The sequence below is a fragment of the Parasteatoda tepidariorum genome, chromosome X1 (genome assembly GCF_043381705.1).
Source record: "Parasteatoda tepidariorum isolate YZ-2023 chromosome X1, CAS_Ptep_4.0, whole genome shotgun sequence".
NCBI lineage: Eukaryota > Metazoa > Arthropoda > Arachnida > Araneae > Theridiidae > Parasteatoda > Parasteatoda tepidariorum.
In genome coordinates this window covers 13607792-13620033 of record NC_092214.1, presented here as the reverse complement: position 1 = coordinate 13620033, position 12242 = coordinate 13607792, and the positions used below count along the sequence as shown (strand labels likewise).

General features: G+C 29.6%; 1 protein-coding gene across 2 annotated transcripts in view; it reads right to left on the bottom strand.

Moving 5' to 3' along the window:
- LOC107440566 (3',5'-cyclic-AMP phosphodiesterase 7B) overlaps positions 1-12242 on the bottom strand; it is a 106045-nt gene that overhangs the window by 12413 nt on the left and 81390 nt on the right. For both annotated transcript variants that reach the window (XM_016053531.3, XM_071187523.1), the window contains 3 exons: positions 11806-11897; positions 8493-8574; positions 5826-5888 (listed from right to left, as the gene is read on the bottom strand). In XM_016053531.3, coding sequence (XP_015909017.1) covers positions 5826-5888; positions 8493-8574; positions 11806-11897 — 237 coding nt within the window. The remainder of the gene's footprint in view (positions 1-5825; positions 5889-8492; positions 8575-11805; positions 11898-12242) is intronic.

The window sequence follows — 12242 nt, the reverse complement described above, 5'->3', positions numbered from 1 at the left end:
TAAATTTTTTATGTGTTCCTCACAACTACTGTTTTTGCAGATATTTAAGAAAATTTCATGCAAAAATAATTAGTTTTAAATAATGATCTACTGTTTTTTTAAATTTTTTTGAAAATTTAATAATGAATAAACAGTACTGAATTTCTGAGGTGTTAACTTACATTGATTTATATACCAAAATTTGAAATATATGGGTTCTTAATCCCTTAGAGGTACAATTTTGTATGGCATTCTTGAGACCCTCAACATTAAAACCAAGTTAATCTTTTTATTTAGTTATAAAAATACTGTTATTATTTAATTTTAGTTTTATTTAGGCATTAATTTTAGGCCATCTTTAAGTATAATTAACAAAATTTTGCATCAGACTTACAACTTTGACCTTAACTGTCAAGTTTTCTTAGCAGCTACATCTTGTAAGGTGGACTAGAGGATTTTTTTGCTCTGCCACATGCATGTGCCAAATAAGGTAAATTTATATTGTTATTTGCAGGCAATGTGCTTGCGCTTCACTCTAGAGAAATGGAAGGAGGTTGTGTCTCTTTCTTTCAATCACTTGCTATCGCCTGCTAGACAGTGTTGTTGTGCTTAATTCTTTTCCCCAAAATGCAAGTCTTCATATAGTTTGTCTAAAGTAAGAACTCCTCTGGCCATTCACCTGGATCCGTGGAGGTGACTATGGTAATGAGGTATGACCATTTTAAGTAGGGGTGTGGGGTAATTGTTTAGGACAGGTTTCGGCTCGGATTAGGGAGAGAAAAGGACTCGTTTTCTTTGGTCTACTGCATTAGCCCTAGAGTGAAGAGAAACTACCCTCCCTGAAATGCGCAATTCTTGTTTCCATAACAGCAGACGGCCCTCAGACTTTGTTGACGGGGTAGTTCTTACCATAGACAAACTATAAAGGGGGGGATGAACGAAAATCCTAAATTACAGCGTTGCTGAAATGTAGTGTTTTTCAACTGACTTCGGCATAAAAGCACGGATCAAAACCTATAAGTTACTGTGTATATGATTGTAATACTAATTCATAAAATTTCAAATATCTTAATAATGCTTCTCAAAAATCTATTTATTTATTATTAATACAAAAACACTTAAGGTATTAATATCTAATTTATCACAATTGAGAAAGGTGAGTTAAAAATATAAAAACATGTTGGATTGAATGGAGAAAATTGAGAAATGATGAAAAGAGATTATAATAAACACCCTAATTCATTCTTCAGACAGATCTATATTGATGTTTTCAATCCAGTCTTTCTCAAAAGTGATTTATTTGATTTTAATGACTTTTCATTTTTCTCAAAGTTTCTAAAAATGTATATTAATGGCAGTTTCTAAAAATGTAAATGTATATTACAGTAAACCCAGTATTTATACAAGGCATTTTTCAGGAAGTAAAGATACTACACCGAAAGCAGCAAAGAAAAGGTTTCTGTGAGTAAGGGTTCTAACCTTGAACGTTTTGCTTTTCTTGCGAGATTGTCTGCTAGTTTAATTAGTGAGCGTGGAGGTATACTTTTTGTGAGAAATAAGTAGACGAACTTCTTATAATAAAATATAATATATTAAACTGCCTTAAATAATAATAATAAAGTACATATTAAAAAAACAGGAGAATTATCAAAAAGAAAACATTAGTTTTTCTTTTGTGTTCCTCGTTGCTATGGGATATCAGACTGGCAGCGTTGAGTTGTGGTAGGCAGGTCACCGCAGTACTCTAACGATACCTTTCTTACAAATACTTCGGATTGAAGCGTACTCGACGTCCCGAGCGTGTTGTTGTGGTAGCATTTGTTAAGTCGGGCGTCGTGGTTTCAGTCGATGTTGATGACGCATGTGGCACAGGGGCTTCAGGTTTCCAGATGAACGCCGGTTTGAGGCGGTCGATATTAACATTAACTTCTTTTTCGTTTACTAAAATTTTGAATGTTTTTTTGTATCAAACTAGTACTTGATGTGGTCTGAAAATTTTGGTGTGAGAGAAGGCTTTGGAGCATCACATCTGAGAAAAATAAGGTACACAAAAGTACAGGCCGATTAGCACCTGATTAATGAAGGTTGGAACGTTTGAGCAGCATTGCATAAGCCGAAAGTCGTGACCGGAAACTCAAATAGTCCGAAAGGAGTTATAACTGCAGTTTTTGGAATATCAGCAGGATTAACGGGCACTTGGTGGTACGCCCGCTCAAGATCAACAGTTGTAAAAATAGTCTTTCCTTCTAAGACTTGCATACAGTCTTGAATGTGGGGGACAGGGTAACGATCAGGAATTGTAGCTGCATTTAACTGGCGATAATCCCCGCATGGACTCCAGTTACCATTTCGTTTCCGAACTAGATGGAGCGGACTGGCCCATGAACTTTTCGATGGGTGGCAAATTCCCTGTTCCATCATGTATTGAAATTCATCTTTGGTGGCTTTAAGCATGTCTGGAGGTAAACGTCTTGGCTTAGAACATATTGGAGGTCCGGTAGTTTTAATAAAATGAATCGTGCTTGGGTTGTGAATTACCCATAACTGGGCGCGTGATTGTAGGAAATTCTCTGAGAAGTTGATGCCATGTAGAAGTATCCGAAATCAGTTAAATGCTTAAATCTTGACTATTGCGAATTTCTCCCAGGTAAGATAAGTTCGTTGAAGAATCTACTAAACGGCGATTTTTAAGATCGACAAGCAAAGAAAGTTTTTGCAAGAAGTCAGCGCCAAAAATAGGACTTGAAACGGAGGCAACAATGAATGGCCATTGGAATTTGCGGCGGAATCCTAAGTCAATAGATATCAGGCGTTCACCAAAAGTTTGTATAGGAGTTCCATTTGCTGCATAAAGTTGTAATTTGGTAAGGCGCTTTTGTTCATGAAAATGTGGTGGCACGAAAGAAACATCAGTCCCGGTGTCTACAAGAAACTTTAAACCTGAATTCTTATCGATGACGAAAAGACGTGCAATATTCCGGCAGCTGTCGTTCACGACATTTAGCGACTGCCCGTCTCGTTTCCCTGGTTGTTATAACGACATGGTTGGCAGCATTTGCTTGCCTTGTCTCCAAAATTGTGGTGGCAAAAACAAATACCCTGGAAAAGGGCTTTCATAACGTTTCCTCGAAGGGCTACGACGTGTATATCGACCACGTGATGGAGAGCGGTGACGCTGAAAGGGTTCAGCTTGAATGGCTACTAATTGAGAGACCTGTTTGGACAATTCTTTAATTTGAGCCTGTAACGCCACAATACCTTGATCAGGAGTCTGAACTGCATGTATTTGCGTTGGCATGACCACCTCGTGTATTTTATCAGCGATTTCGGACAGCTTCGTAAGAGGCTCACTACTGGTCTCCAAAATGGCTTGCATATTTGATGGGAGTTTATTCATCCATAATGTTTTAAGAATGTTGTCCGTTAGGTCACCGGCGGATAAGTCTGACATTTTAGACAACAATTGAGAAGGCCTCATATCACCTAACTGTAAATCTTGCAATAGTTGCTTGATTTTAACTTTCTCGGATTCTGCATAAACAGAAATTAATTTTTCTTTCAAAGATTTGTATTTTTCCGTCACCGGTGGACTCAAGATAATTTCACGAACTGATTGAAGTACTTCTGATTCTAAAGCGACAATCGCTGTATAAAATTGAGTTTCGTCAGCAGTAATGTGGCTCAATTTAAACTGCGCATCCAGCTGAATGAACCATAACGATGGGTCTTGGCGACAAAATGGCGGATGCTTAACTGCAACTCATGCCAATTGTGAAGAAGCATTGTTGTCAACCATTTTAGATCAGTCAAATATACACAATAACACAGAAAATAATCAATATACGTATATAGCGACACAGCTTCTTGGTACTTTAAATCAGAGAAATTGGCGACTCAGATTCAACACACCAGATAAAATTAATTATTCAATAAATAAGATCCGATAAAATTCTGACCGAAATATATTGACTCACTGAACTGAAGCAAACTTCTTTAAATCACAGGTAAAATATTTTACTTGCATTTCATCACACTTGACAACTTATTGTTGCTCAGGATTTTGGCATATGAACTCCATATTTGTACAACATTGCAGGCTGTGATTCGATTCGTAATAAATCCGAGGTCACCAGTTTGTGGAGGTATACTTTTTGTGAGAAATAAGTAGACGAACTTCTTATTATAAAATATAATATATTAAACAGCCTTAAATAATAATAACAAAGTGCATATTAAAAAACAGGAGAATTATCAAAAAGCAAAAAGAAAACTTTACTATGCAGAAATGCACTATATTATTTATACGCACTTTACTTCCTCACACATTATGCAGAAAAGGATAATGAGTTTCTATCACAATGTTATTGGTGATGAGACAGTTTTTCACCACATACCAGAATCCAAGCAACAATCAATGCAATTGCACCATATGAAGAAAATCAAAACTTCAATTTTAGAAAAATTTAGGAAAGAAATCATGGCTATCAATTTAGAAAATCAATTATGGCTTCTGCTTTCTGGGACAGACAACCCAAGTAGCACCTAATATTCGATAACATCAGAAAATCGGCAAAATCTAACGTTATATTGCACAACTTCTAATATTAGAAAGATACAAGAGGTCGCTGTTTGCTCTGCATTATACAATATTATATTTTATGCAAACTAATATTATCTAGCGTTCGCAATAATATTATTTTGCGTTAGTTTTGATGCTATATAATATTAGATTTTTTAATTTTCTGATATTATTGTGCTTTTGCTTTTTATTTTTTTGGAGTAAGCAAGAGGAAGATATGGATGGTAGTAGAATAATTCGGCGATATAATTTTACTTAATTTTCTGTATTGTTGTGAAGCAGTAAAACATAGAACAGTAGTTTTATGTCATTCCATGCATTATTTACTTAGCAATACAGAAATAGTAAATAAAATTATATTACCGAATTCTGCTACCTTCCATTTTTCTCCTCCTTACTCCAAAGTATATCTTATGTTCAGCTGATTTTTTTGAATATTTCAAACTTAATTAGGAAATAATATTTTATTGCAACTTTTATTGATATTTTTTTTATTCATATAATGGGTTTTCTGACAAATTTTATATAAAGGCATTCTTCTGGTTGACTTCATGCTGCCCTGCATCACAATTAATACAAGTGCATATTTCAAAATTTTGAGACTTCTCAGAAAGGTTATTCAAAACAAATGGAATTAAAAAAGATATAATTAAATAATAATATAACTAAAAATGAGCTTAAAAAATTTAGGTAATAAATCAAAACAAGGTAAAATGGCTAAATTTACAAAATGTTATTTTTTTATTTTGTGTTTGTAGATTTTCAAACATGTATATTGATTTAGTAGATTTTATTATATAAGAATATGTATAGAGCACATTAGTTTTTAAGTTATTTCATGAAAAAGTTCAAGAGTTTCTTTTTTTTTGTTCCTTTGAACAAACTACCCAATAATTTTGCCACATTATCATTAGTTGGTGAGCATAATATACACTGGACAAATTTTTTTACACAACTTTTATGTTATATTACTGTAATCAACCTGAATTATAATTCATCAGGTTTTGATAGAGATTTTTCTTTCGATTAAATAAACATTTATGACTCGTAATGACTTTATTTTATTTTATTTTGGTTCAATGGAAATGTTTTCACTATGGATCATTTAAGCTGAACTATTAACTGGAAATGTTAATGGGCAGCTTCAGCAAAAAAAGGGGATCAATGATTTATTCTGCCACATTTTGGACAGTCATTACTCTGTGGTGCACATGCACTTTGGTGCAATGACGTAACCTCTTATAATATTAAAAAGTGAGAATTTTACCTGCAAAGCAAAGTGACGGTATTGTGAATCTTGCATATCTAAGGAATCCGAACTTAAGTAATCCTAAAAGAAATTATAAAAATTTATGTAACAATTATTACACTACATCACAAGCTTTTTTTTTCAAATAAATTATTTCAATATCTTGAATAAAACTGTAGAAACTGAATACAAGAAGCAAATAACTTTCCATAAAATATTTTGAGAATAAAATATAATTAATAAAACCTGTTTTGTAATATTAATATTAAAAAAATTAAGATTTTGATAAATATATAAAATTTTGATAATAAACCCTTAAAGAATGATAATCTGTTTTATCATAGCATTTTGAATAATCAGTTCCAATTGTTTCTGCCTAAACTAGAATAAAAATGGTACCTTAGTAGGCTTACAATAATAAAAATAAATAAAGTGACTTCCACTAATAAAAGCACATTATAAAATCAGCCGCTTCTTAAAATCAATTCTAAAAGAACAGAATCTTTACAATTTTAAAACAATCCTTTAACAAAATAATTATTGCCATTTTGTAAAATCAAATTTTTGTCTGACGTATGTTTTAAAAAGGAAAAACTCTTTTTTTTTCCTTTTGTATAATTAGAAATTTCTATTCTCCTAAGTTTTGAAAGCACATAAATAACAAATTTCATCTTCTCACCTGCGAGCATAGATGTGGATTACACTTCTTTTGGAAAATGAAGAGAGATATTAAAAAATTATTCAGGGTTAGTGTAGCAGAATTCAGATGAAAGTTACTTATGAATAGAGGAAAATATGGAATGATTATCATTATTCAATGTTAATGATGATCAATCATTCAATGAAGTAAATGTATCCCTATTAAATGTTGGAAATGCACTTGACACTTTAAAGTAAATTTACAGCAAATAAAAAGTAGTATTGAAAGTTTTAAAAAACTTCTTTAATCTTTTAAATCATGTCGATTCTTTAACTCTAAATTATGCTAATCAAGCACATACGCGGATCTTTTAAAAACCTTCCACAACTTAAAGATTGTAGCTCAGGTATAAATAAAATGACACATGTAAAATCTGTAAAAATAAAATTTTAATGTAAATATGAATGAATTTAACCTACAGTGCATTAGTAAAGTTAAAAAAATTTGAAATGTTTTTTCCCTAATACAGATATTTTAGTTCATAAAATCATCCGCTTTATAAAATCAAATGTTCTCAGAACAAATGGGATTTTAATATGCCGTGGGTATTAAAATAATATTAAATAATAAAAAAATCTCTCTTTTGCATCAGATTTTTAGAATACAGAAAATCAAAGGCAAGTATATTTCATTTCACAAACTTGTTTTCTTTAAATTGAGTAAGTTTAAAATCTCAACCTGCCGTAAAAGGAAAATTGTAAAGGAATTAAATGAATTTAAAAAGACATTTTAGGCTCACTTTTTCAAATACTTCTAACCCAAAAATTTCACTTTAATCAAAAACTATGAGATACAAAGGCCTAGAGCAAGCGACGTCTTAGTAACCCAAAAGCATATTTTAGAATACTTTAGAACTTGGACAGTAGGTACTATTTATTTTTTTCAAGGGAAATTTATATTTGGAATTCATACTTTTACACAAATGAAAATTGAAAGATTTTTATCTTGGTTGCATGTTGGTGGACATGTGTAAAATGATCAACAAGTGACATAGGTTCCCTGTTCTAAAACATATGTTTTGAGGAAACACCTAATTTTTCTCATTATTATAGATGTATGCAAAAAATTATAACTAGTCATATGAATCATATTTTTGTAATTTATCCCTATTTAGTATTATTTTTTGCATTTTATCCCTACTTTTAAAGAAAGGTACTTGAATTTACAAAAGGAAAAAAAAAGATGCAGCTTCTGCAATGAAAACCGCTTAGAGTAATACCTCTTTTCCTTCAAACTATTGACAAAATTCATTTTCAGTAATAAGTTTTCATTCAGAGTAAAATCTTTATTTTTTTACAGCTTTTGCACAATTAAGTTAGTTGTGAAAATGTTTTTAAAAACTTCTCTTTTTAGCTTTAGATGTATGTAAGAACCATTCTTTTTTTTTCCTGGAAAAATGAAGAAATGTTTAGTAAATTCAATAAGCTTTATCAAAGGAGTTCCCAATAGCAATTTTTTAGGCTAAAATTAAGAAATATCTATTGCAAGTAAATGTTGATAGTTGCAGTAGCCGTTCTATTTTTGGTTAAGTAAATACGATAACAAATATAATTTTTTACTCAAAAATAAAATAAAACTACCAAGCCTATTATCAGTCTCAGACTACTGCAATATGCTGTTTCTAGATTTAGTAAATAAAGTACTAAAATAAAATTTATAGAAGGAATAATTATTGTGCAGAGGAATAATATCTTTCAACCTGTAAACATTTGCTTTACTACCAACTTTTCAAACAATCCTATTCATAGTTTTTGTATGACATCATAAACTTTTGTTTGATAAAGTTATTTTATTTTCAAGGAAAAAGATGATAAAAAATACAGTCTGCAGAGTGCTAGATAATAAATATCACAACAATAATAAATATTAAAAAAAATTGTTATATTTTAGGGAATCAATTATAAACAAATAAAAAAAAACATTTAGTTTTTTTGACATCCATGAATTTAAAACTTCAGTTAAGATTGAATGTAAAATATACTCACTTTAAACCTTGACAAAAACTCTTTTTGGCGTGTAATATCAGTAGCTAAAATCAAAGACCTTAACTGTTTCTGAATATCTAACCTGAAATAACTATCTTTATTACAAACAATATTTTCGAATATGTGAATATAGCATAGAATAATTTTAAAAAAATCTGGGTAACTTTTGACCTAATGATTGAATTTTTACAGGGTTTAGTTCTTAATTAACTGTGTGTATCTGAAAAACCAGAAACCAATAGAATTTTTAAATATATTTATCATCATTGAAGACCTACAAATCAGAAAAGTGGGTTGCAAGAGTTTTTTTTTTTTTTACACTCAATGATTCAATGAAGTCTACTTTATGAAAAAATAAAAATTAACTGATAATTCTTAAAATCGTCATCATAAAAATTGCAGTTGATTTAATTTTTAACATTAGAATGAAGTTGATCTGCAGTCATTTTTTCAACGAATCAACTTTAAAATGTGCTGATTCTTAGAATAATTATATACACTTACTTGACTTGTGTGATTTTCTTAACTTTTTGAAGTTTTCAAAAGTATGAAAGAATTATTTTAATATGTTATATAAAAAGCACATAAAATAAAGTTCTTCCGAGAACAACTCAGATTTACTTGAACCGCTTTGAAATTGCACACTCCCCTCTGCTTATTAGTGCACGTGTTTAACTGGAACAAAACGGCACGTGTCAAACAATGTACAGAAAATGATTCAAAGAAATTCTTTGAATGAATTGACTATAAATTGACAAAGGCAGTTAGACTATAAATTGACATGATCAAACCAGCCTAGAAACAACGCATGTGCCTTTCCTGGAAGATTTCCATGTCGGTATTTGCTCAAAAAAAGTCGCACGTGAGAAACTGAAGAAGCAATTTCATAGTAAGGGATAATTTTGAAGGGTATAAAAAAAACCTCTTGGAATCTTAGCTGTGGTGGTTGGTACAAACAATTATCAATAGGCAAATACCTTCACTCTTGCTCTTATGTTATGTTCATACATTTTGTATTATTAAATGTAATTATTTTTTAAAAAAATTATTTATGACTGTAGACCTTGAGACTAGTACTTTTTAAGTCTGATGCTGATTTTAAAACTCAATTCTAAATTGATATTCCCAATGCTCACATAATATACCAAGTATTAACACAAAACTCTTTTTGATTCTTTATAACAATAATATTTACAACATTTATTTTTGAAATATTAAATATAGTAGTGGAGGTAGAGATAAATCTTATATTAAGCTCTAAAAATACAAACACAATACTATTCTGTTGCAAGATTCAGAATTACAAAGGTACAAGTATTAAAACTTGTTACATAGATAATTAGGGACCCATTAGAGGAAGTAAAGCACCTATCCTCCTAGTGGCAACAAAATTCTAATATTTCAGTTTTAACTTAATTTGATAGTTTTTCTTTTTGCTGACAGAAAAAGTCAAGAATGCCCAGATTATAATTTGTTACTCTGTTAAATATAACATTCAAAAAAGCAAATTTTTATTATTATAAAAGGAATATTATATATTTTTTCTTCCTTATTTTTTTTAAAAAGTTATTACATTCCAGAATATATTCCGGATTGATCACTATTCCATAATTAATTAATCTCCAATATGTCACAGTTCTAAAGATACAGCTAAGATTTGATGATACAGAAAAAAAACAAAATGTTAAAGTGTGTCCCCTTACAAAGCAGTTCCAGCAAAACAGGAACTGCAACTGATCCTAAATTTTAGTCACTTATTTCCTAACAGCAGTTAAGTAGTATTTATTTATTTTTATTTTTTTCATAATAATTCTGATTATTTTATTGATCTTAAACTTTAATTTTACTTTTTATTCTCTCACATTTTACAGTCTTTTTTTTGTTTTAAATATATCAAGTTGAAACAAGATTAAAAGTATCCAATAGTCTACACGAATTCCACACCGGGCTCACATGGACCACAGTGTTGCCTTAAATTATCTTTAGTGGTAGACTGATCATGGGTTAGAGTCTCCTTGTCATCGGGCTAACCCTGGGAGGTTTTCCTCTCCATGTAACGCAAATACGGGTATCGACCATATAAAATATTATTACAGCAGTTAGTGCTGAATTTCACATTTTAATATTTGAAGAGCAATTTAATACTTTTATTAATTAACAGTAATATTTAAACAAAGTGATATTAGGTCAATTTAAATTATTGTCATTTTCAAACTTTTTTGTTAATTGTTGCCTTTTTCTATTTATTTCTACATATTTTCCGGTTTAATTTTTTTTCTGAAGGTCAGTTAAAAAAAAATCATTGATATATTTTGCAAAAAATTATTTTATATTTGACAAAATAGAGTTAATCTTACATTCCAAAATTTCAAGAGTAATGAGAAATTTCAATATTTTCCTGTTTCTTGCTGACATACTGTAAAGTTGTTAAACTATATTGTAATTAAAAAATTTTGTTGTTGTCAAATATCAGTTTAAAAAAATGATTGATATATTTTGCATAAAAGTCTCTTATATTTAACAAAATAGTGTAGATTTTCAAATCCAAAATTTTTTAGCAATATTTCTTCCCTTCATGTTGGAATATTTAAAAATTTTTTAAGCTATATGGTAATGAAGATTTTATGATTATAATGATCGTTTCTCATCTGTAAAAAAAAATTTTCTCACTTTTTTCTGTGTGTTTAAATGTGTCCAGTTAGAACAAAATTAAAAAATATCAAACTGTATGGATTAAAATATTGTTAATTTTAGTAATCATTGATTTTTCTACTCCAAAATTTATAGACTTATTTAACATTTTCTAATTAACTGTTAAATCTTATTTTGTGCTACAATGGTTTTGTTTTAATTCAAACCATTTTTAAAAGTTTGGTTATTTTTAGATTAAAGTATTTAATTTGCATTTATGCAACTCAAATATTTATTTAGTATTTTTCTTTTAATTTATGCTATAAATATTCAGTTTTTTATTGTTAGAATTTATTTTAAAATGAAATTTTGTATTATATTACAGAATATAATAAAAAACCATGTTTATTTTTTACTTCAAAGAGAAGGTAATAGTATTCTACTTTTAAAAAGAGTGTTTATTTTTCAGTTTTAAACGAAATCTAACATTTGGAAGTATTTAATTTAATAAAATAATATTACTAAGTTGATTAGTAAAAAAATATTGTAGTACTAGGTTTATGTTCATATAAAAATTAACAAAATTGCCATCATGATGCCTGATATTTAGGCAGCACCAATACAATAAAATATAAGAATAAAATTTAAAGTCATTATTAAAAAAAAAAAATGTTTTACTAACCATTTTTCTTTCTCCATATGACTAAATATGCCAGATTCACTTAGACAAGAAACTGCTGTTCGCCAATGATGATTTTCTAAGACTGATGAATTCTTAAAGAAAAATCCCCTTAGTTAATATTCAATAGAACACATTTATGGTAAAAGAAACTATACAAAATATAATTATTTATGATAAAATATACTTTAAAAGGAATTTTGTTAAGCAAATGTATAAATTTAAAGCTTTAAAAAATATCCCTAATTTTAACTTTTACCATAAAATTTGTTTTTGTTATTTAAAACCTTTGGCAATGACTGCCCCTAAGAAATATTTTTATATTCATACTAAAAAATAAAAAACTGCAGATATTAATAGTCACAAAGCAATATTTAAGTGAGAAGGAATCAATGGATGGTGTTTTCTACACTAGGGAACGCTGCAAGCTCGTAACCGCC